The sequence below is a fragment of the Piliocolobus tephrosceles genome, chromosome 1, assembly GCF_002776525.5.
Source record: "Piliocolobus tephrosceles isolate RC106 chromosome 1, ASM277652v3, whole genome shotgun sequence".
Taxonomy (NCBI): Eukaryota; Metazoa; Chordata; class Mammalia; order Primates; family Cercopithecidae; genus Piliocolobus; species Piliocolobus tephrosceles.
Genome location: NC_045434.1, coordinates 24018344 through 24045035, shown reverse-complemented (window position 1 = coordinate 24045035; position 26692 = coordinate 24018344). Strand labels below are relative to the sequence as shown.

At 37.5% G+C, this 26692-nt stretch overlaps 1 protein-coding gene across 4 annotated transcripts in view; it reads right to left on the bottom strand.

Annotated features, from left to right (window-relative positions):
• Window positions 1–26692, bottom strand: part of POU2F1 (POU class 2 homeobox 1) — a 199705-nt gene that overhangs the window by 93392 nt on the left and 79621 nt on the right. The window contains exon 2 of one of the 4 annotated variants that reach the window (XM_023207075.2): window positions 21683–21783. The exons of 2 other annotated variants lie outside the window; for them this stretch is intronic. Coding sequence is in view for 1 of the 2 variants with exons in the window: in XM_023207074.1 (XP_023062842.1) it covers window positions 1679–1706 (28 nt within the window). In the remaining variant the exon portion in view is untranslated. Of the gene's footprint in view, window positions 1–1678; window positions 1934–21682; window positions 21784–26692 lie in introns of those variants that run through there. One more of the 4 variants, XM_023207074.1, reaches the window with a different exon arrangement.

Genomic DNA, 26692 nt, shown 5'->3' with positions numbered 1-26692 from the left:
CAACAAACGTAACAGAATATACCATTAGCATCCATACTGCTCAATGCTTCCTTTAAATGAATTTTAAAGGAAAGTGGAAAAAATGATCAGTTAACATTCATAAAAGGAGTTAACAGTTTTCTCACATATGTAGGTACTGCAGAAATAAAGAAGCATAATTCTTAACAAGTCATGAGCCTGACCTTGTATAATTCATATTCTGATTTTCCCATCTATAAATTAAAGATTATGTCACAGATAATAAAGATTATGTGTTTTAAATGAATCTTCTCAGATTCTTCTACTGAACTGTCAAGAGCTTCAAAAGCATTTAACAAAATTATCTCACATATACACAAAAATAAAACATTACTTCACATACACACAAAAATAGAATTGCACAACAATGGAAAGACTGTTTAAATAATATTTACTATTAACTGAAAGTAAGAGATGTAATTTCTAATTCTAAAATGAAATGTTAAAAATATTTCAAAAAGGTATTTTTCTTTCCTTTTTTGAATTCCCAACTAAGTAAATGTCAAAGAGTAAATACGAGACTGAATTCCTGATATAAATTTGTTGTTTCTGTCACTCAGACCTTACATAGTGGCTTTTACTGTGCTGGGCAGATACTGCTACCCTGGGTTTAGGCCATGCCTTCTGCACAAGAATTCAAACATTTTCAGAAGTATCATTTTACTTTATCTTTGGCAGCTATGAAGGTGACAGAAGCAGCTTCAATTTTCAAGTGCAGAAAATGACAATAGAGGAAAAAAGTCATTTGCAAAAGTTTTAAATATAAGATATCCACGTCCTGGAGTTCGTATCATTTTAACTTTCCAGGTGACTAGAGTAACTAAAAAAAGTCTCAATAATTCCACATATAAACAGACAGAACTCCACACAAAATACGACCACCATTAGCCACCATATATCTAAAAATCAAAGTGCCTTGATTTATTTGAAATCTCCATCACCAAAGATGGTTTTAGTAAATTGAAGCTGGACATCTTCCACTCCAAAAGCCTTGCTGTTCTATAGAGAAAACTCCAAAAAGGTTTTCCAACATTTAAAATTGCAGTTATCTAGAGTATATAGTTTATTTTAAAAAAATTAAAAAGAGAATGAATCCTAGCAAAAATCTGAGAACAGTTAACAGTTTCTAAAATCTGGAAATCGATCAAAAGAACTAATTTAAAGAGGGTATAAATTACCCTCTTTATTAACATTTATGAAAACTATTCTGCACTGTGACTCAATCTTATTTTTCACTGAGCATTTTGGTTTTTGTATAAGATGTTCTCATTAGGTATGGAAAACATTTTTATTAATATGTTAATATTAATATCTATGTACAGTTATGCCTTGTTTCAGATTTAAGATGTTTTTATAACTACATGAAATGTTCTCAATAGGAATTTCCAAAAAGCAAAAATATTCATTCAAGCTGAACTCTAAATTCACTGTATTTACTAATAATACCCTCTGAACCAGAAGAGCTAGTCACAAGGAGGGACCTACTGCAAATTCAAGTAAGCTTGTGCTTTGCAAATGCTTTCCTCCTTCCCTGCTCAGTCCAACTCTCCCCCTCCCCCCACATAGGCTGCATATGCGATTAAGCATTTATGCATAGTCAACCCGACACACGCTATTTCCATATTAAAGCTTCTAAGAAAAGAACTGTGCTGGTACCCACCTAGAATATAGTCACTGCAGTCCAGCATTGCTGTGAAATCTTCTAGAGGAGCAGAGAGTCCAAACAAGGAAGAAACAGGTAGCAGTTTGGGGTGGGGAAGAAGGTACTACTATTTCTAACAAATCTACACTATGTTCTTAAGAAAAAAGGGGGGTTGGGTAGGGTGGAAAGTGGATTAAGGGGAAAAGCAAAATACAACTTCTGTTACACCATAGCAATCTTCAACTGAATAAGGAAACTTCAGTTGCTCAGAGGAGTTTTAGTCTCTCCTACCAGCTAGGACTGACATTGTCAAGGCAACTGAAGCATGAAAAAGTTCCTCTTTTTGTAATAAAATAGAAACAAAGATTGCAGCTGGCAGTTTCCATAATGAAGCTTAATCAGTATGCGCGTGATTAGGGCCTTATGCAAATCTCTCCTCGTTAGCACAGCAGCCAGCACTTTGAAGTCCATGAACAATTCATTTACAGAATATACTGAAAGCACTCCCTGCATAATTTAAATCATTGCATAAATATTTATCAGGTTATTTGCATATTAATTGGCAGTGCATGAAGGGAAAAATTATCTCCTGAGTGCCAGCATAATAATTAGGAGGATAAAATGAGGCTTCTTCCAATGGCCTGGCTTCTTGGACCTAACTGGAGATAGTACCGGGGGAGAAGAGAGATACAGGAGACAGAGTTCTGTTAAAATGCCACTGAAATGACATGTACAAATTAGAAACAACTCTACAGACTTAAGCACCTTTAATCTTATTCCTGCTGGCAACAATGACTTCAGTAATAAGAGGATTTGCAAAATGCTTTCTACACAATCCAAATAATCCCAAGGAAACAATTAGCAAGGTAGAAGCAGAACACAAGGCTGTCAAGATGGTGCTAGTCTACTGATAGGGAATTTTCCAATTCTTAACACACTTCCGTCAAGAGAAAGTCCCACTTTAAGACACGGCAACAGTAAACCCAGAAGCAGTGCAAGGTGTGTATCTTAAAGAGTATAGAAATTCATTATCTACAAATCTTTCTATACTACCAAATTAGCAGAATAGATTAGCTGAATGCTACATACTATGCAGTATCCTTCCCCCATGAAATAAATCTCAAGTAGAAAGAAGACAGTTTGTTACTTAGAATCTCCATTGTCAAAGGGTGGACCATGTTAATTGTGGAATTACTTGGTATTCTGAAATAAATTTCACTTAATGAACATACACACACATATATAATCCTTACTAAACTATATGTTTGTACATTTGTACCCTGTACATTTACAAGGTAAGTCATCAACCCAAAGTTTTTCAGGTATTACAATGACAACAGTCTAATCATCACAGACAATTTAGGAGAAGATTTACAAAACCTCCGTGGAGTAATAAGCATTATTACCCCTTTCTTTCCTTAAATATTATTAAAGTAAGAAAACTGAGGCACAGAGAACTAAAACACTATATCCAATGTCACACCAGTAATTTGGAGTCAGGATTTAAAACTAGAATTTTCTGACATCAGAATCTATGCTCTTGGCTATTCCTATGCATTATGGATGAGTTACACATGTAGGGAATTGCTGGGAGGTGGTAAAGCAGCAGACTGAATGGTTTGTTTTCAGTGTAGTGAAGAAACCAGTAAATGGTGGCAAAGACAGTGTGTTTACAAGTCAGGTGTGTATAGATACACAGAGGAGTGCACTAGATTTGAAGAGAGTTCTCAAAGGTGTCATCCCATTAATAACTGCTTTTATTTAGAACTAGTCTTCAAGAATATCAAATGTCTGATTTTAAAAATATGTATGCACCTTTTCCCAACATTAAGGTTGAAATTAAACTCAACATGCATATGAGGAAATGAAAGACAGATTTTAATAAGGAGCCTTTAAAAAGATTCCCTTGCAAGTCAGTAGAGGACCAAAAACCTTAAACTTCTGGATCAGCACTCTGCATTACCAGTTTTACTGTTTTACAGAATCACAAAATGCTTAAGAGGAGAGACTTTGGGGGAGAAACTTAACACGGCCATTTAGTACCTGTAATACCTGTTTAAGTTCCTTCCCTCTTCCAGCCTTAATTTTCTCATCTATAAAATGATGACATCCCTTTCATGAGGTTATTGTGAGATAAATTTTTCATGCTTCTCAGACAAGAGCGTGGACTGGAGGAATGTGATGCAGTTGTGCCAGGGCAGACATCAAATCATTGGATAAACATGGTACATCTTTTGAAAGCATCAATCTTATTTAATATTTCGCAGCACTTTGTATTAAAATAAGAATACATTATAGAAGAGAACACAAATTTCAAATGAGTTTTTAAGGTAGAATATGTTGGATTATACAAATTCTCCTTGGTGAGAAAAGATGAAAAGCAGTGGTGAATGTGACTAGATTACAGGAGATCAATAAATGTTTATTTCCCTCCTCTTCTGCCTTTACAAAATTTTAAATTTACTGTTTGCATTTATTACGGGACATTTCTGCAACTTACCATCTGCTCTTTTCTACTTTATGTAATAACATCTTTAAACTACCTTTCTAGTGCCAGTGTAGTCTTTCATATATTAGCTAAGGATGACTTGGAGCCAGACAATCATTGCTGACAAAGGAGTGTGTCTGTACCCAACAGGAGCGGCACCTTCTTAGTGAAACAGCCTCCCCCTCAGGCTAAGAGAGGCCCACAAGACCTGTAGCAGGGAGGCTATAGTTTACCAGCCCACACAGGATACTATCTAGAGTGGGACCCCCTTCCCCTCTACTGCAAAGCTCACCCAGACAAAAAAGCTCACTTTGCTAAAGTGGGAAGGAAAGGCGAGAAAAGTCTCTTTCTGCCACTCTTGATCTAAGTATCTTACTCATTTTAGAGGGGAAGTTTAAACACCAGGAGTTTGTCCAATCCTCCACAGATGGATTGGGAGAGGGATGGCCACCATCTCTTGCCTGTACTCCCCAACCATGGCACATTTATGTCCAAAAGAAGAAAATAACAGCTTTTCCCACAAAGTTGAAATGTCTGTTTCACTTGGTCATCTGTCAGAAATAATAGCAAAGAATCAATTAGATTAAAACTTAACCTAGAAAGAACACCCTTTGTACAAAGGAAAACTATTTTTAAGAGGTTTGTGGGATTGTCAGTCATTCACACTTGAGCATGAATTCATCCAATCCCACTGCTTTCATTTAACACCTAGTTCAGGAGTTGATTAGTGAGGCAATGGTTGTTTCTACTAGAGAAGAGGTCAATAAATAATAAAATAACTGATATTTAGAGGACCTGGATTGGGGGTGGGGTAATGGGGATAAAGGGTTCATAGAAGGTAGTAATAATAGGAAATAGTAGTAACATATAGAAGTATAAAAAGGAGCTGAAAGGGCAAATTCAAATTCATGTATTTCACAACTATGCCTAAAATGTAGCCTTTTTTTTTTTTTTTCCCTAGAAGAGGGGACAAATGCTCTTCCAGGACCCAGAAACTGGTAGTTTTGTTTTTTTGTTTTTTGTTTTTTTTTGAGATGGAGTTTCGCTCTTTTGCCCGTGCTAGAATGCAGTGGTGCAATCTTGGTTTACTGCAACTTCAGCCTTCTGGTTTCAAGCGATTCTCCTGCCTCAGCCTCCCAAGTAGCTGGGATTACAGGTGCCTGCCACCAAGTCAGGCTAATTTTTATATTTTTAGTAGAGACAGGGTTTCACCACGTTAGCCAGACTGGTCTCAAACTCCTCACCTTATGATTCACCCGCCTTGGCCTCCCAAAGTGCTGGGATGACAGGCGTGAGCCACCATGCCCAGCCAACACTACTAGTATTAAAATATTTTTACACTCATGATCTTATGGGCCAGTGTAGGTATCATTAGAAATGAAATTGAGGGCAATGACAACTAAATCACAAACTAGTGTTTTAAAACACACTTTTTATGTGAGAGTGAACTGAGACTGGCCTACAATCTACCTTACTAAATCATTAACACTCAGCCTGGTCATGTTCTATATGAATAGCCATTTGTACCCTCTATTCTGTACTAACCATATACCTAGTTGAACAAGTAGAAATGTCTGACTCAAAAATTATTCCCTGTTACCTCCTTCTGTATCATGGGGGGTGTCTGTATCTTTTAGTTTCATAGGTTTCACCCCAGGCAATCTCAACAGTACACCATTATCCTTTCCAACCTTTGTCTCTTTTCCAATCTACCAATAATTTAGCGTCCTATTAACTTACAGAAAACAATGATATTTCAACACTCAGTAATAAAAATACTTAGTACCTCAAATATTATCAATAATTATTTACAAAAAAAGTCCAAAAAACCCATCACACACGTACAGCCTAAAATCATTTTACTAATGTCCACCAAATATGAAAGAACATTCCAGGATTTGAAAATTTTAGACTCAGAATCAAGTGACAGGTATTGGCACTGCCACCATTCTTGTCAACTACATCACAGACTATGTAAATGATACCCTCTAAGGTTACATTATAGGGCTCTCAGTGTCCCCTCCCCCCGCAAAAAAAATCTTTTAAAATACTTAATGGAATTTCTATCATTTACTAAAAATCTAGATGGGTAGATACCATGAAAGAAATGTACTTTATCAATGTGGCTATTCATAACAAGCAATCTGAAGGACAATCTTCATAAAAAGTAAACTGAGGCCTAGTTAATGACCCTTAGGGTCACATAGCTACTAAACAGAGAGCCAAGGTATGGTGGGGGTTGGGGACTCAGGCACACTACGGAGGCATGAGAGGAAGACAAATAAAGTAAAATGGGTAAAAATTCTTATCCCATGAGACTCCGATCAGTAGTTGGTTGGCTGATTGAACAAAATGGTCAACCTAAATATCATAAACACATATACATAATCATTGTATTTTAACCCAATGCATACAAATATGCATTCATTCACCAATTTTTGGGGCCAAAGCCTTTGCTTTGAGTTTGGATCCCAAATAATAATAATAAATAATAAATAAATAAATGTGATTAAAATTAGTACAACTAGCATGAACAGTATTGGGAGTACAAACAAGTAAATGGTTCTTGGTAACTTTACAACTCAACTGGTAGACATACCATGAAGTAAGTCTTCGGCATGCTACAGGAAATCAGACAGTGCTTCAAACAGGAATGGGCTGTCAGTTAATCTCATCAAGTCATTTAAGTGGTGGTTCACTGAGAAAGCTACCACACTAGTGGAAAGCAGGATGACATGTTTCTGGTCTCTTTTAACCTGTGCTATATTACATTTTTACACCTATATACATAGCTCATCTACTGTTCACTCTAACAATCTGGCATTCTTTAAACCTATTACAAAATCCAATTCTGAATTTCTTGGTTGTAAAAGCTTAAATCTTTGTGTAGCTCTATTAAAGTTTTACCATTTCACTAAACTTATCTGTCTAGCCTATCCTACATGATCCTATCCTACCATACTGTTGCTTTACTTCCATGACTGTCTTTCTTTCATTCTGAAGTGTTTTGCCAAGTCATTGATTTCGACCGTTAATAGATTCAACAAGTATTTACTAAGTGCTTTCAGGCACAGGGATAGGAATTGGGAAGACAAGAATGTGTTGGGAACAGGTCCCCAAATCTGGCCATAAACAGGCCCCAAAAATGGCCATAAACAAAATCTCTGCAGCACTGTGACATGCTCTTGATGGCTATGACACCCACGCTGAAGGTTGCTGGTTTACCAGAATGAGGGCAAGGAACACTTGGCTCACCCAGAGGGGAAAACCGCTTAAGTGTTCCTGAACCGAAAACAATAGTATGACCGATCTGTGCCTTAAGGACATGTTCCTGCTGCAGATAACTAGCCAGAGCCCATCCCTTTGTTTCCCATCCCTTTGTTTTAGTTAATCTATAATCTATAGAAACAATGCTTATCACTGGCTTGCTGTCAACGAATATGTCGGTAAAACTCTGTTCATGGTTCTTAGCTCTGAAGGCTGTCAGCCCCCTGATTCCCGCTCCACACTCTATTTCTGTGTGTGTGTCTTTAATTCCTCTAGTGCTGCTGGGTTAGGGTCTCCACTGGTCTCGGCAAGGACAAGCTTCAGAAAGCTTGTAATTGAATAATAGAAATATTAAGCAATCACCAAAATGTGTTATTACAAACTATGAACATTCCAGGGAGAAAAAGAATAGGTCACTATGGAGTTTTAACATAGTAAGTTGTCTTGACATTGTTGTCTAATATTAGAGTTCTAGCCAGGCGTGGTGGCTCATGCCTCTAATCCCAGCACTTGGAGAGGCGAAGGCAGGAGGATCACCTGAGGTCAGCAGTTCAAGACCAGCCGGGCCAACATGGTAAAACCCTATCTCTACTAAATATACAAAAATTTAGTCAGCTGTGGTGGTGTGCACCCATAGTTCCAGCTACTCAGGAGGCTGAGGCACAAGAATTGCTTGAACCCAAGAGGCGGAAGTCGCAGTGAGCCTAGACCGTGCCACTGCACTCCAGCCTGGGTGACAGAGTGAGACTTCATCTCAAAAAATAAAAATAATATTAGAGTTCTCCTATTTCAACAAATAAAATGTGACTTCTTCTCTGATTCAATTTCTTAAATCCATGAAAAAATAAGCCTTGTTTTGCTTAAAACCCAGGCAGTTTTTATTATTTCCATCCATTTTTTGAACTGTTCCATTTAATTTCTGATACTGGTAATTTATGTTTTCTATCTGTTACACTCAGGTTTCCAGAATCTGTGTGACAACACAAGGGTAACAAATATCCCAGAGTTCTATATCAGATATAAAATCTAAAGATACATTCAATTAATTAAAGTTTTCTTCAGCCTAATGTTATTAACATTTCTTAATAATAATATAGTGGTAGTCATTCCATAAACATTTATTAACCTCAATCTGTCTAAAATACCCTTCTTTTCCCTGTATTGTTTCATGAAAAGTCTACCTATCCTATAAAAACTATTCAAAAGCTATGGCCTCAGGTCTTCCCTCATTCTCCTAGTTATTAAGGAACTATTTCCTCCTCTGAAATCCTATAGCAATTATTATATCCCTCTCTTTTGCTTTTAACTTTTTATTTTGAAATTATTAGAAATGCAAAGGAATCTTCAAAGATAGATCCCATATACCATTCATTAATTTCTCCATTGGTTACGTCTTATAGTAACATGTGCAGGTTCCTGTAACTATCGTTGTAATCAAGATACAGAACTATTTCATCACACAGAATTCTGTCCTGCTACCCCATGACAGTCACACCAACTCCTATCCCTCAGGCTATTTCTAATCCCTGACAACCACTAATCTGCTATCTACCTTTATAGCTGGTCATTTTGGTAACGTTATACAAGTGGAAACATACAGTAACATGACCATTTGAGATTGGCATTTTTTACTCGGCATTATGTATGCCTTTGAGATCCAACCAAGCTTTTGTGTGTATCAATAGTTATTCCTTTTTCTTGCTGAATATTAAGTATTCCATGGTACAGATGTCCCGCAGTTTGTCTTTAATTTCAGGGTTTATTTATTTATTTATTTTTAAGAGATGGGGTATCTCTCTGTTGCCCAGACTGGAGTGCTGTGGTGTAATCATAGTTCACTGCAGCCTCGAACTCCTGGGCTCAATTATCATCTCGCCTTAGCCTCCCAAGTAGCTGGGACTACCAGTACGTCACCACACCTAGCTAATTAAAAAAAAAAAATTTTTTTTTTTAAAGACAAGTTCTCACTATGTTGCCCAGGCTGGTCTTGAACAAGCCATCATCCCACTCTGTCTCCCAAGTAGCTAGGATTACAGGCATGAGGCACCACGCTCAACAATACCCCACTGTTTGCTCGGCATTTACTTATTGAGGGACTTTTTGGCTGTTTCTAAGTTTTAGGCTATTAAAATAAACCTGCTGTAAACATTCGTACATAGGATGTACAGAGGATGACACGTCCACACTGAGGGAAAATATTTACAAAGCACACTTCTGATACAGGACTCTTACATATAATATGTAAAGCACATCTGTATACATATTTTTATGTGAACATAATTTTTTATTTCTCTGCGATAAATGCACAGAAGTGAGACTGCTAGCGCATAGGGTGTATGTATGTATTAGGCCATTCTTGCATTGCTATAAAGAAATGCCTGAGGCTGGGTAATGTATAAGAAAAGAGGTTTAATTGGCTCAGGTTCTGCAGGCTGTATAGGAAGCATAGCAGCATCTGCTTTTGAGGAGACCTCAGGAGGCTTATAATCACGGTAGAAGGTGAAGGCAGGAGCAGGCATGCCATACAGCAAAAACAGGAGCAAGAGAGACAGAGATTGCGGAGGGGGGTTGCCACACACTTTAAAATGACCAGATCCCGTGAGAACTCACTATCAAGAAGACCGCACTAAGCTATGAGGGATCCACCCCCATAATCCAAACATTTCCCACCAGGCCCCACCTTCAACACTGGAGATTACAATTTGACACGAGAGCTAGGCGGGGACAAATATTCAAACTCTATGTGTATTAGGTTTAGGGATTTTGTTATTGTTGTTATTTGGAGACAGGGTCTCACTTTTGTTACCCAGGCTGGACTTCAGCGGTGTAATCACAGCTTACTACAGCCTCAACCTCCCAAGCTCAAGCAATCCTCCCACCTCAGCCTCCCAGGTAGCTGGGATCATAGGTGCACACCACAATGCCCGGCTTATTTTTATTTTTGTAGAGACAGGGTCTCCCTGTGTTGCCCAGGATGGTCTGGGTCTCCTGGGCTCAAGTCATCCTCCCACCTCAGACTTCCTAAGTATTGGGATTACAGGCAGGAACTACCATGCCTGAACTGTTTCATTTTTTAAGAAATTGTCAGGTATTTTTCAGAATACCTATACCACTTTACATTACCACAGACAATGTAAGAGAGATCTGCTTCTCCAAATCTACTAGCATTTGGCATTGTCACTATTTTTTTTTTTTGAGACGGAGTCTCGCTCTGCCGCCCGGGCTGGAGTGCAGTGGCCGGATCTCAGCTCACTGCAAGCTCTGCCTCCTGGGTTCACGCCATTCTCCTGCCTCAGCCTCCCAAGTAGCTGGGACTACAGGCGCCCGCCACCTCGCCCGGCTAGTTTTTTGTATTTTTTAGTAGAGACGGGGTTTCACTGTGTTAGCCAGGATGGTCTCGATCTCCTGACCTCGTGATCCGCCCGTCTCGGCCTCCCAAAGTGCTGGGATTACAGGCTTGAGCCACCGCGCCCGGCTTTGTCACTATTTTTTATTTTAGCTGTTCCAGTAGGTGTGCAGTGACAGCTTATGGTGATCTTAATTTGCATTTCCCTAGTGGCTAGTAATACTGAACACCCTTTTATATGCTTATTTGCCATCCATACAGTCTCTTCAGTGACACGTCTATTTCTTTCTTTTGAAGTTTTCTTTTTTTTTTTCCCTGAGATGGAGTCTCACTCTGTTGCCCAGGCTGGAGTGCAGTGGCGCAATCTCGGCTCACTGCAACCTCTGCCTCCAGGGTTCAAGCAATTCTCTGCCTCAGCCTCCCAAGTAGCTGGGATTACAGGTGCGTGCCACCATGCTCAGCTAATATTTTGTATTTTTAGTAGAGACGAGGTTTCACCATCTTGGCCAGGCTGGTCTTGAACTCCCGACCTTGTGATCTGCCTGCCTCGGCCTCCCAAAGTGCTGGAATTACAGGAGTTCTAAAAAAATCCAAAAATTTCATTTTCTAATGAATTGTTTCCTTAGGGTTGAATTTTGAAAGTTCTTTATATATTGTAGACAAGAGTCCCTTATCAGATATGTTCTTTGCAAATATTTTCTCCCACTGTGGACCACGTCTTTTCATCCTCTTAACAGAGGTTTGCACATAGCAAAATTATTTTAATTTTGATGAGCCAATTTATCAATTTTTTTATAGACTGTTACGTTTGGTGCCATGTTTAAAAACTGTTCACCAAATCCTGCATCCTGAAGATGTTGTGTTGTTTTGTTTTCTTTTTTTAATATGAGATTTAGGTTGAGTTCCTGTTTTGTTTTTTTCTTCAGTCATTTGTCAAAAAGACTATCCTTACACCACTGAATTGCTTTTGTACCTTAGTCACAAATAAGTTGGCTATATATCTCTGGGTCAATTTCTGGGTTCGATACTCCGTTCCGTTGATCCGTGTTAATCACTCCACCAATACTCTCAGGCTTCATTCTTGTGGCTATATAATACGTCTTGAAATTGGGGTAACTGACTCTTATTCTTCTTCAAAATTTTTTCGGCTATTTCAATTCCTTTGTATTTCCATATTAATTTTAGAATAATCTTGTTCATGTCTAGAAAAAAAGTATGTGAGAATTTTGACAGAAATTGCATTAAACCTGTGTATCAATTTGGGGAGAACTGATCTTTCCTATATTACGCCTTCTAATCCCTGAATATAGTATATCTCTCTCTTACTCTGTATCTTCCTTGACTTCTCTCATCAGCATTTTGTGGTTCTCAGCATACAAATCCTGTATATATTTTGTTGGATTTACAACCAAGTATACAGTCATACCTTGTTTAACAATGGGGCTGTGTGCTAAGAAATATGTCATTTGGTGGTTTCATCATTGTGTGAACATACTTACAAAAAACTAGATGGTATAGCCTACTATATGCCCAGGCTATACGGCATAGCCTATAGCTCCTAGGCTACAAATCTATACAGCATGTTAGTGTGAATACTGTAGGCAATTGCAACACAATGGTACTTGTATTTCTAACAAGTATTTCTAAAATGGTATTTGAATATCTAAACATACATAAACATAGAAAAGATACAGTAAAAATACAGTATAAAAGATTAAAAATGGTATACCTGTATAGGGCACTTACCATGAATGGGACTTGCAGGACCAGAAATTGCTGTGGGTGAGCCAGTGAGGGGGTTGTGAGTGAATGTGAATGAAGACCTAAGACATTACTGTACCCTAGTGTCAACTAGAGAAAGCCTTTACACTTAGGCTACACTCAATTTATAAAAATAAATTGTTCTTTCTTGAATAATAAATTAACCTTAGCTTACTGTAACTTACTTACTTTATAAGCTTCTCATTAAAAAAAATACTTGACTTTTAGCCAGGTGTGGTGGCTCACACCTGTAATCCCAGCACTTTAGGGAAGCTGTGGTGGGTAGATTACTTGAAGTCAGGAGTTCGAGACCCACCTGGCCAACAACAAACTAGGTGAAACCTCGTTTCTACTAAAAATACAAAAATTAGTTGGGCGTAGTGGCACACACTTGTAATTCCACTATTTGGGATGCTGAGGCAGGATAATCACTTAACCCGGGAGGTGGAGGTTGCAGTGAGCTGAGATTATGCCACTGTACTCAAGACTGGGCGACAGAGCAAGACTCTATCTCCAAAATAAAAAATAAAAAAAAATTGGCCGGGCGCAGTGGCTCACACCTGTAATCCCAGCACTTTGGGAGGCCAAGGTGGCCAGATCATGAGGTCAGGACTGACCAAAATGGTGAAACCTCGTCTCCACTAAAAAAAAAAAAAAAAAAAAATTAGCTGGGGGTGGTGGCACATGCCTGTAATCCCAGTTACTCAGGAGGCTGAGGCAGGAGAATGGCTTGAACCCAGCAGACGGAGGTTGCAGTGAGCCGAGATCGTACCAGTCTGGGCGACAGAGTGAGACTCCGTCTCAAAGAAAAAAAAAGAAAAAAACCACACACAAACAAGAAAAAAATTAGCCAGGCTTGGTGTGCAGGGTAACTGCTTGAACCAAGAAGGTGGAGCTTGCAGTGAGCCAAGATTGCGCCACTGCACTCCAGCCTAGGCAACAGAGCAAGACTCTGTCTCCATAAATAAATAAATAAATTAATTAATTAATTAATTAATTTTTGTAATAACCCATAGTAGCTTAAAATACAAAGATGTCATATAGCTGCACAAAAATATTTTCTTTCTTTACATCCTTTCTGTGAGCTTTTTCTATTTAAAATATTTTTTTATTAAAAACTAAGACTCAAACTAGACTAGGCCTACACAGGGCCAGAATCAAGACATCACCAAATGACAGGAATTTTTCAGTTCCATTATAAACTATGGTAGTCATTCTTTTAGGGTAGGTCTGCTGGAGGTAAATTTTCTTTCTTTTCCTTCACCTAACAATGTCTTGATTTCCCCTTCATTCCTGAAGGATATTTTGCTAGATATAGATTTGGGGGAGTTTGAGCTCTCTCTCTACCTGAAAAATACTATGCCTTGGCTTCCTGGCCTCCATGGTTTCTGCTAAGAAATCCACTATCCCTGGAATTGTTTTTCCCACAGGTAAGATGTCATTTCTCTCTGTTTTCAAGATTTTTCCTTTGTCTCCAGTTTATGTAAGTTTTATTAAAAATGTGTCTTGGAGATTTTTTTTTTTTTTTGGTGAAAATTTTCTGCTTGAAATTTGCTCAGTTTCTTAAATCCATATGGGTATATGTCTTCTACCAAATTTGGGGAGTTTTCAGTTAGTGTTCTGAAAGTACTTTTCAGCCCCACCCTCTTTCTCCTCTCCTCCCAGTACTCAGATGAATGTTAGAACTTTTGTTGTAGATCTTTTTGCTTTAGTCCTAAAGGTCCCTAAGGGTCCATTGATTATTTGTTCTCTTTTCTCTCTCTTGTTCAGATTGGGTAATTTCTATTGTTCTGTTTTCCAGTTCACTCTGTCTCCTCCATTCTGTTGTGAGACTACACTGTGAGTTTTAATCCAGATATTGTAGCTATCTGTTCAAAAATTTCTATTTAGTTTTTCTTTATATTTTGTATTTACTGAGTCCTGTTTCTTTACTCAGACTTCATATTTTTTTCATTTGTTTCAAGTATGTCCATAAAAGTATGTCCGTAATTACTCATTGAAGCATTTTTATGACAGCTGCTTTAAAATCCTTGTCAGATAATCCTAACATCTCTGTCATCGTGGTAATTATGTCTATTGATTAGGCATTTTATATTAAACATTTTTATGTACATGGACATTTCTGCTTGATAAACTATTCCTTTATCACTTCAAAATTATCTTCCTTTATCTAACTCCCTCCCTTTTTTGGCCTCAGAATTTACTGTATAACAGCTCTTTTGTTTTTATCCTATTTGACTTGCATAGCTCCATAGATTCATTAATCATCTTTTCTGCGTCATTTGGCTTTAGGTGTGTCACCTATGAAAAGAAATAGATAGGATTTTCATTTCATTTTTTAAAAATCCAATCTGAGTAGAGGTTTTTTAAATCCATTTACTAATTCTTTTGTGATTACTGATATATTTGGCCTTTTCCCATCATGTCATTTTATAGTTTTTATTTACTTTAGCTGTTCTTTGTGGTGGATCTCCCTTCCCCTTCTTTCCTGGTTTTTAATATCAAATGTAATTTCTTCATTCCTCTTTCTTCCCCTCTCTAACAGTTTAGGAGTTAAATATTCTTTTTATATTTGCTATTTATATTTTGCTAACAAATTCTAAAGTTAATCAATATCCCTAGACCATTCTAGTAAGAAAAAATCTGCACATAAATCATCTGCACACATATAGTTACTCCCGGAGTTTTTTGGAATTCATCTTATTTTCTGGCATTATTTGCTCATAAATAATGTTCTATGAAAAGAATTTAGAGCTGAGGCAAATGAGACCAGAATTGACTTAAAAACATTAAAAAGTCCTTACTGTTCTTCATAAATGATGGAATGTTTTCATATAATGAAAGCAATTCATTTTAAACTGATTATATGCCTTGAAATTAAAAATAATCAATGTTCAGAGCATCTCTAGTTAGCCAATTATCTTTAACACCTTAAATGTAACAGCTCCTAAGAGTAAGATTAAGATAATATAAAATGCCTAATTAAGCTTAATTTAAAAAAACTCAAAGAATTTCCATCAACATGGAACTAATAGGGTTCCAAATTAAAAATAAATAAGAATAGAGGAAGCAAATTAACCAAAGGGTGGTGTAGTAGAAGCAAATTTGTCCAATTTAATATTTGTCATTTAAAAAATGAACTTTTCATAATTCAGTCCAAAAGTCATTAGATGGGGCTGAGCAAGGCAGGCATCCACTTAGGAAAGTGAGCAGGGAGCAGCAACGAGGAGAATGGTTATATGGAGAGAGAAACTGTAGTAAGTATTTTCAGGATAATGAGAGTTAAGTGTACCACTGTTGGGGAAAGGAACTAACCTTAAACAGAGAAAACACTAGAATCAACTCTATAATACTAAATTGGAATTAGAGGTTTTGGTATAAAGTCAATGGTTTTCAAAAGACATAAATGCAGAAATAAACACAGCTTTAAGTAAAATACACACACATATACATATATTCTATTCTCTAGTTCTGTCCATGGAGTGCCTGGAGGCAATAATACCCCTACAGCAATAAGCATACTTGGCACCCACATCTTGATTTCTAAATGCTACTTTCTACCATTAATAAAACAGGGATTCTCAAAAGAAACAAAAACAAAAACAAAAAACAACAAAAAAACTATTAGTGGAAGTACTTTGGAAAACTATGGGAATATGTGAAAAAGATACAAGACCAGTTTGAAGGGATTCCCATTAGCCAAATTTTAGACAATCTGGACAAGAAAAAAAATGAGTGAATTATAACTATTACTTAAAGGAATTCAGGAGTCCATACAGATATAAATAAATATAGAGAAGAGAAAGCTTTTCCTTATAGTAGAATGCCAAATAATGTAGAACAATATAATTAGGAAATCAATATTTGAAAACCATCACAGTAATTAATTCAGTTAAAAAATAACAAAAGGCCAGGTATGGTGGTTCATGCCTGTAATCCCAGCACTTTAGGAGGCCTAGGCAGACAGATTACTTGAGTGTAGGAGTTTGAGATCAGCCTGAACAACAGAGTGAGATCCTGTCTCTACAAAAAATTTAAAAGTTAGCCAGGTGTGGTGGCATGCACCTGTAGTCTCAGCTGCTCAAGAAGCTGAGGTGGGAGTATCTCTTAAGCCCGGGAGTTTGAAGCTTCAGTGAACTTTGATTATGCCACTGTACTCCAGCTTGGGTGACAGAGTGAGATCTGGGAGGAAGGAAGGAATGGAGAGGAGGAGGCAGGGAGGGAGGGAGGGAGAACCACTATTAAATCTAGTAAATGAAAACTTGGTGATGAATATTTACAGTTTCCCCATAAAATACTTATTAATTATAAAGAGAAGCACAACTTTACAGAAGACTGACAAATATCACCTTAAGTGATCAAAGGTAACGCAATCAGTCAAAAAACAGGCCAGGTGCGGTGGCTCAGGCCAGTAATCCCAGCACTTTGGGAGGTCGAGGCAGGCGGATCACCTGAGGTTGGGAGTTCGAGACCAGCATCACCAATATAGTGAAATCCCGTCTCTATTAAAAATAGAAAAATTAACCAGGCATGCTGGTGTGCACCTGTAGTTCCAGCTACTCGGAAGGCTGAGACAGGAGAATTGCTTGAACCTGGGTGGCAGAGGTTGCAGTGAGCCGAGATCGCGTCACTGCACTCCAGCCTGGATGACAGAGAAAGACTCTGTCCAAAAAAAAAAAAAAGAAACAAATAAAAATTTCGCAACACCTGAAAGGATGCAATAAGAATACAGCATCACTCTGTGACCCTCCTGCCAAACATGCATGGCATGACTTGAATCTAACCATGCGGAACCATCAGGTAAACCCAAATTCAAAAACACTCCACAAAATGTATTCTTCTAAAGTGCCATGACCCTAGAAATCAAAAAGATTTACGGAACTATTCCAGATTGAACAACAGTAAAGAGATATGATAACTAAATCCAATACGCAGTCTTGGATTGGATTGTTTTGGTGTAAGGGACATTTTGGGGACAAGTGGCAAAATGTGAACAGGGTCTACAGATTAGTCAATAGTAATCTGTCAGTGTTAATTTCCTGAGTTTTATGTTTGTATTCTTGCTATGAAGAAGAATGTCCTTATTTGTAGGAACACTAAAGTATTTGGGGGTGACAAAGCATCAAGTCAGTAACTTACTCTCAAAAGGTTCCAGGGGTGAGTTATTTTGCACTGTTCTTTCATTTTTCCTGTACTTCTGAAATTATTTTGAAATTTAAAAAAACAGCAAAGAAAGAAAAAGGTAGCAGATGAACAAATCACTATACAGTTTTTTTTTTTGTTATCCTAGTGTAGCTTTGACCTCTCCAACACTCAGAAATTCCTAATCACAAGATGTGTATTAACACTGGTAAACCACAATTTTTACATAAATATGAAATGTACAGATATTCCACTGTCAGATTGCTCTTGCAACAATTTAAACAGTATTCTGATGGACATTTCAAGATATTGTAGAGGAGTCCACATTTCAAAGGTCTAATTTTATTAATGGAAGTTCAGACTTAAAGCCAGATCTAAGCACTGGGTTTTGAATAACTTTACATAGTTGGTGTCATCACTTATTATTTGAAGAAAAGGTTTGAAAACCATTACAACCCAAAATTCTATTAATATTTTAGAAACTTGGTTAATTTAAAATAAAATCTCCCCAGACATAATATTAGAAAATGAAATTTAAATGTGGTATTATAAATACATTGTCATGTTCTTTTAAAACTATCATTTTCGTGGCACTACAATGTGCTATGTCGAACTTTCCTACTTACGAGACACTATTTAAGAGAGGAAAGGACTTATATTGTTATGGATTGAAATGTGTCTTCCCCCAAAAGACGTGAAAGTCTACACTCTTTGTACCTGTAAATACGACTTTAGTGAGAAATAGGCCTTTGCAAATGTTAAGATCTGGTCAGTAGGATTGGCCCTAATCCAGTATGACTACTGTCCTTATATAAAGGGGAAATTTGAACAGAGACAGACATAGAACAAATGAAGACAAGAGAGGGATGGAACAGATTCTGCTTCACAACCCTCAGAAAGAACCAAACCTACTAATACCTTACTCTGAACTTCTAGCCTCCAGAACTGAGAGACAATAAATTTCTGTTGTTTGTAGTACCCTGTTATGGCATTACTAAAAAACTAATCTAACATCTGAACCTTAATTTTCTCATTTGAAAAATGAGAATAATTGTACTGTCTCCCAAGGTTATCCTTAAAATTAAGATAATATGTTTTGAAAGTAATCAGGAATTAGAAAAATAATGGTATTATATCTTGATAAATATTTAATGAATACAACTGTCAAACATTTTCTCCTAGTACAAGAAAAAAATTTAAGTAATGCTTTTGAGTATTTCCATGCTTTTTAACTGACTTTCAATCCACAGGCCAGAAAATCATCTTTACTGTACACAGTTAAGAATAAAGCCTTAACAGTGTTAGGACTATCTTAACACGTCTGAAGTACTAGTGGTTTTCTTTTTCTTCTTTTTGTCCTCATGTTTTAATCTTCAAATAACATTTTTTAAGAAGTGTAAATGTTGTCTTCTGAAAACTTAAAAAAGAAGCACCTCTGGCCAGGTGAACACTATACAGCAATCCCAGGCAGTTATGATTCAGAGACTGGAAACAATCAACTGTATGTGGTGCTGCCAAAAGCAGATGAAGAAAGAATGTGGAGGGTTAACAAGTTGACCGTCCAAACAAAAAAGGAGGGAATAATTCCATGCACAGTGCTTTTCTTCTTTTTGCCCTACTTCCTATACTTCTACACTTCTATGTATTCTAAAAATAAAAGAATACATGTGAGCAGGTCTAGCATACGCCCAACAGAGTAGGAATTTCAGGAACTGTTAGTTGCTCCAGCCCTGCCCCACCCTTCTGCCCTTCTACTCACAGGATGAGTGGTAGAAGTGTTCTTAGGGTAATCAATTTTGTAATCTTCCCATAATGACAGATAATCTCAATAAATTTCACATCATCTTTATAAGCTTTAGGTGAAATAATTTTACTAAAAAGTAGTATCAAAGTACTATCTGTCAATGCTTCTCACCTTGTATAAAGCCCTAAATATGACTGCCCAAAACAGAAAGGCACTAGGCAATCAAATGCACCTTATTTCTCACTTTGAATAGCATAGGTTAAAATGCATGTAAGTAAAAATTATTTGCTATAAGATCTCCACACCTTACCAGGAATAAACTGTTACATGACATAAGCTATTAAAAGAGGTATTTTAAATATCACATTCAGCCGGGTGCAGTGGTGCATGCCTATAATCCCTGCACTTTGAGATGCCGAAGCGGACAGACTGCCTGAGCTCAGGAGTTTGAGACCAGCCTGGGCAACATGGCACAAACCCGTCTCTATAAAACAAACAAACAAAAAAATTAGCTGGGCATGGTGGTGTATGCCTGTAATACCAGCTACTCAGGAGGCTGAGGCGGGAGGATCACATAAGCCTGGGAAGCGGAGGCTGCAGTGAGTGGAGATCTCACCACTGCACTCCAGCCTGGGCAACAGAGAGAGATGCCGTTTAAAAATATATATATAGCCTACATTCTCTGTGTCCCCACCGTCTTTGGGCCAGCCAGGTGGCGGTAGTAACTTAATGAAAGATTCCTGAGGAAAGGTGAACTTCAGGGAATGAGGACAGGTTTTAAAGCAAAGATTCTCCTGGTTTTGGCAAACTCAGACATTCTGGCTATTTCACTAAGAATAAATTTCCTCTATACTTTTCATCATTACAGTTTCATTCATGATAATAAGCCTTTATTTACCCCCAGGCCCATCAGATGTGAAATGCTATATTAATTTCTGAATGATACTCTTCTATAACATCAATTGTTTTTCATTAAAGGTGTCAGCTAATTTTGCAAAGTGTTTTTAAAATGTCTTGCAAAAATAAATTATTGCTTATGAACCATAAAAAGTGAAAACATGAAATAAATGTTCAGTCATACAAAATATTCCTTTGGACTTGTCCAAATTCGTTTACTTGAACTTCAACATAGTTTATGATATACAAATATTTCATAACATTTTTAAAGGGGGATAAGATTCATATCTTTGAATTACACTATAAAAATTGTATGATTTCCTTTGTTAAAATCATTACAGAGGAATATATGATTTCTCAACACTACCTCACCTCTCTCTAAAATGTTGAGATATTTTTGTATAGGTCAATTAAGAGAGGAAATGATTCCATAATCAGTGTTAGTTAACATGAGATGGGTTGAATTTGTGATCACACAAATTTTAATTTAAAAAATAAGTAGGCTAAACAGTTTAGTAGCGTGCTTTGAAATAACACAGAACTAGGTTTAAACTCCAGTTCTAGCATATTGAGCTATATGACTGCCTTTCTGAGCCTCAGTTTTTTCATCTGTAAAATGGACAATAGTTCTTCGTAGGCTTAAATAAAATAATACATATGAAAGTTTCAAAGGCACATACCAGTTAATTAATGGTTGTTAATATTGTTAATAGTAACACTGTAAGCTATATCAAAAGAAAAATCCATGTGAAACATCACTATGGTTTGTTTATTCTCTTAGGCATGTAAAATTATACTTAAAGTACTTAAAAACAAAAATATGAAAAAGGCACTAGACTAGGAGTCAGATGTAGATTCTGAACTGGAGTCTATCTCAGTTCTACACTAGTGAGCTGAACTTCTTTCGCAAGTTACTTCTTTAATCTTCACGTAGGCAATTTGTAAAATGGTAAAATGTAGATTATATATTCTCATTACTACATTAATTTTATAAAATTATTATTTACAAAGTGCTTCTATTAAACTAACACACAGGGATTAATGCTAATGATATATTGTCACAGAATAAAGATGATATGAAAAATCTGTTTATATACCCTATTTCCACTGATTTCACAACTTTTTCAAAAGAGACCAGTGTCTAAGAACTAGGGCCAATCCTAAACTATTTTCCATTGCTGGCTGGGTCACAGGCATCCCAAGCATCACTCCTTCATATCAATAAGTATCAAACAAATTTCAGAGTGAAAAATAAAAAAATAAATATTTGATAAGTCATTTTAATAGTCATTCCACAAAATTAAAGGCAATCATCATAACACCTGGATTTATCAGATGCTACTAAATTAATAGCTTTATTTAGCAGAAAATATTTACCAGGTATAGAAAGACTGCATTCTTTCTTTGAACTGATTCATTGAAAACTGAGAGTAGTTTGGTAATTAAAAAGGCAGGAAAGCTCTTCTTACTTTTCCAGTCTATGAACACAAAAAGAGAAAAAGGCAAAACTGAGTAAGCTGTATAAAATAACCTAACACTTAAAGAGAGAACAATTACACACAGTGGGGGACACTGGACTATCCATCAGGGCACATTTAGATTAGCTGCCTTAGGCAGGCACCTTTAGTGCCTATTTCCTCACCTGCAAAACAGAAATAACTAGTACCTGTCCTTACCAAAGGAACATGGAGATAAATCAGAAAGTTCTTTGAACATGTGTCGTATGGTGCTATTCTTTCATGAAGCTGGATAAAACAGCCTACTCAGGTTTTTTTTAAGGGTGCATTTCACTAACACACACACAAAAAAACCTGATCTCCAAATTTGACATTAACCTTCCCTTAATATACAAGTATCTACTGGCTTTATATATATACATAGATAGATGATATGGATAGCAATAGATCCATACAGGTTGCTATGGATGTAAAGTATTCTGAAAAAAGATATAAGATTATATTTTGTATTTAGAAAATGAGAAAGACCAATACTTGGTGTACACAGGTGTGAAAATTCACTATCACTCGTTGACCATCCCCCTCTTTGTCATGAGGCCTCAGAATCCTGATCGACAGAATTCAAACAACCTAAATCAATAAAGAAGAAATGGTACACACTATGACTCTTATTTACCATATACTTGTACTATTATGACTATTTTTGATTTAACATAATTAGTATAACTGGTATAAGTCAGTGTGAGTAGTATAACTAATGACGGGCGGATCACGTGGTCAGGAGATCGAGACCATCCTAGCCAACATGGTGAAACCCCGTCTCCACTAAAGACATAAAAATTGGCCAGGCGTGGTGGTGCGTGCCTGTAATCCCAGCTACTCAGGAGGCTAAGGCAGAAGAATCGCTTGAAGCAGGGTGTCAGAGCAGAGACTGCACAGTGAGCAGAGATCGCGCCACTGCACTCCAATCTGGTGACAGAGTGAGACTCTGTCTCAAACAAAAGAAAAAAAAATTAGCTAGGTGTGGTGGCGGCGTGTGCCTGTAATCCCAGCTACTCAGGAGGCTGAGGCAGGAGAATCGCTTGAACCCAGGAGGCGGAGTTTGCAGTGAGCCGATATCATGCCACTGCCCTTCAGTCTGCCTGGGTGACAGAGCAAGACTCTGTCCCAGGGGTGGGGGTGGGGGTGGGGGTGGAGTTGGGGGTGGGGGGAAGGAGTTGTTTTTGTGAGTGAAGGGGAGCATAATGGCTCATACTACTTAAAATCAGAGATCAACATAAAATTCTACCATAGCTAACAGTGGTCAAATCCTTACTAAGACATATTATTACATAATACAAATGAAAAGAAATTAAATTCTTTCCTCTTAAAAAATTTTGATCTGCCGATACTTTAAGTTCTTTGAGAATGAAAAAAATTTAAATTACAAGAAGAAATACCTAAAACAAAAAGCACACAAAACCAAAGAATACCGTAAGGAATAGCGAAAAATTGAGAGAAATGAATGCACAAAACAAATTTTTAACACGTCCACCAATCCCTCCCAACTAGGAACTGTAAGGAATAAGAAAAACCTACCCACCCTTCCAATATGATGGTTACAAACTAACAAGCTCTTTCTTGCTGTCCACTGGCACATCTTGAGATCTTTTATTCTTTTGAAATGTTCCCTAACTTAAACTGGATGCAAATAAACCAGGTGTGGTCCTCACAACAGTAATCCTGCTAGTCCCCACTGAGTTTCCATAGCAACATGCACAGCTGGCAATGGCAAAGAGGTTGTACTGGCTTCAGATTGGTTTTAGAAGTTTCAATACTCATTTGGTGAAATAATAATTGTTATCTCAGTTAAGAACAATTTTTTAAAAACTATCTTTGCTTGAAACGTTAAACAAAATAAAGCAAGGTATTTTCTGCTAGTACAAAAGTGGCTTTCAGCCCAACAGCAATAACTAATGTGTCGTGAAAAGTTACAAAATGCCAATCACCAAGTGATAACCATTCTTTGACTAAAGAAATACAAAATTTTAAGTGAATATTCCCTGTGGGTCACCTAATGTAATAAGTAACATTCAGAGAGAGAGAGAACCAATATAAAGTCTAATCTAAACAGTAGTAACTACTATGCATCTTTTCCTTAAATAAATTTAGTATTACAGTTCCTTGGTTTCATTAAAATTGTTAAGAGTTTTTATGGCCGGGCACGGTGGGTCACACCTGTAATCTCAGCACTTTGGGAGGCCAAGGCAGGCAGACCACCTGAGGTCAGGAGTTCGAGACCAGCCTGGCCAACATGGTGAAACCCCGCCTCTACTAAAACACAATAATTAGCAGGGCGTGGTGGCATGCACCTGTAATCCCAGCTACTCAGGAGGCTGAGGTAGGAGAACTGCCTGAACCAGGGAGTTGGAGGTTGCAGTGAGCCGAGATCAGCCACTGCACTCCAGCCTGGGCAACAGAGCTAGACTCCATCTCCAAAAAAATAAAAAATAAAAATCAGGGGCTGGGTGGGGTGGTTCATGCCTGTAATCCCAGCACTTTGGGAGGCCGAGGTGGACGGATCACGAGGTTGAGATCGAGACAATCCTGGCCAACATGATGAAACCTTGTCTCCACTAAAAATACAAAAATTAGGTGGGCATGGTGGCGTGCACCTGTAGTCCCTGCTACTTGGGAGGCTGAGGCAGGAGAATAGCTTGAACTCGGGAGGTGGAGGTTGCAGTAGGCTGAGATCACGCCACTGCACTCTGGCCTGGCGACAGAGCAAGACTCCATCTCAAAAAAATAAAAAGAAATAAAAAATAAGAGTTTTCACAATGGCAATTCTTTTGTAAATTTTTATTTTCTATTTTAGATTCAGAGGGTACATGTGCAGGTTTGCTACCTTGATATATTGCTTGATATTGAGGTTTTGGCTTCTATTGAACCGATAACCCAAACAGTGAATACAGTACCTGATCTGTAATTTTTTAACCCTTGCTCCCCTTCCTCCTGACCCTTTTGGAGTCCCCAGTGTCTGTTGTTCCCATCTTTATATCCATGTGGTACCTACCCCATGTTTAGCTCCCACTTACAAGTGAGAAAATGTGGTATTTTGATTTCTGTTTCTGCGATAACTCACTTAGGGTAATAGCCTCCAGCTGTATCTATGTTGCTGCAAAGGACATGGTTTTGTTCTTTTGTATGGTTGTGTAGTATTCCACAGTATCTGTGTACCACACTTTCTTTATTCATCATTAATGGGCACCTTGGTTGATACCATGGCTTTGCTACTGTGAACAGTGCACAGTAGCTATTCTTAAAGGGCAGTACCCAGAAAAGTATCATCAGCATCACCTGGAAACTGATTAGAAATGCACTTTTTTGGCCCCTACCCCACACCTACTAAATCAGTACCTCTGGGGGGGAGGGGGGGGCCAATAATCCAGGTTTTAACAAACCCCTAGAAGACTCTGAACCACTGACTGACTTACAGTGTCAAACTTCAGAGGAGACAAATATGAAACAGAAAATGCAATGCTTTATCCCACTCTTTGGAACTAGGTGAGGAACAGTAGCAAAATAAAATGCAAAAAAACTCTCGTCTCCTGAATTGAGTCTGTTGGCTAATATCTCACTGTCTAAAAGATATGCAGAGATAAACAGTAGGTCAGTGTGTCTATCATTCCTACACATGTAAAGCACCAAGGGAAAATCAACTGTTTGTTTACAATCACTCAAGGGTCCGTGCACATAGAACATTCAATCCACTACCGTTCATAATGTATTACTAATCACAATCAATCTCCAATCACTGATGTCTTCCCACACAGGGCAGCAAACCTAACCATTTATTCCTTTTAAGAGAATATTTTTTTCAACATATTAAATATGTAAAGACGAGTGTGAAGGTTGAGTCATAAATTTTAACAACACTTACTACTTGTAAGATTTTTTTTAAAAAAACATACAAGGATGCAGTTCTTCCTTAGTATCTAACCATACTGCCTTCATATACTACAAGATACACCTTTCATTTTATCCTTTAACCTCAGTATATCCAATCACAACTCCTTCCATATTTCTTGTCTTTCCATAATTCTTTTTTTTTTTTTTTTTGAGATGGCGTTTTGCTCTTGTTGCCCAGGCTGGAGTGCAATGGCAGGATCTTGGCTCAATGCAACCTCCGCCTCCCAGGTTCAAGTGATTCTCCTGCCTCAGCCTCCCGAGAAGCTGGGATTACAAGCACCCACCACCATGCCCGGCTAATTTTGTATTTTTAGTAGAGACAGGGTTTCTCCATGTAGGTCAGGCCAGTCTCAAACTCCCGACCTCAGGTGATCTGCCCGCCTCGGCTTCCCAAAGTGCTGGGAGTACAGGCATGAGTCACCACATCCAGCCTTCTTTCCATAATTCTAATGGGTAGCACTTCAAAGAAACTGCTAAGCTAGTGACATTAAAGTGACCACAGACACACAGATTTAATGGGGAAAAGCCACTGGGTAAATCGAACATGCCATATGCATTAAAATTGATGAATTCAAGCAAATTTGAATGGTTTCTTGAAGCTGATAATTAAAAATAAATTACTAAATGCCATCGGTATTACACCCCCAAAAAATGGACTTTTAAAGTTATATTTTGAATGAATCTCAAGACCAGCCACAATTCAAAAAAACAAAATACCCCAGGAAATTCAAAGGGAAGTGTTTGTTTACTTATTCCCAGTAATAAGTACTTATTTATTTATTTTGTAATCTATTTTACGATAAGAAGTATGATGAAATTTACTCAAAGGTCAGATTCTTGACTTTACATACAGGGCAGGAAACAGAAAAAAATTTACATTTAACTTGTTTTCTTCTGCTTGCTATTATTTTAAATTAGAAAATGCTTGTATCATAGATACATTTTTACTTAAATGTTCAAGGAATATTTCTGGTTAAAGAAT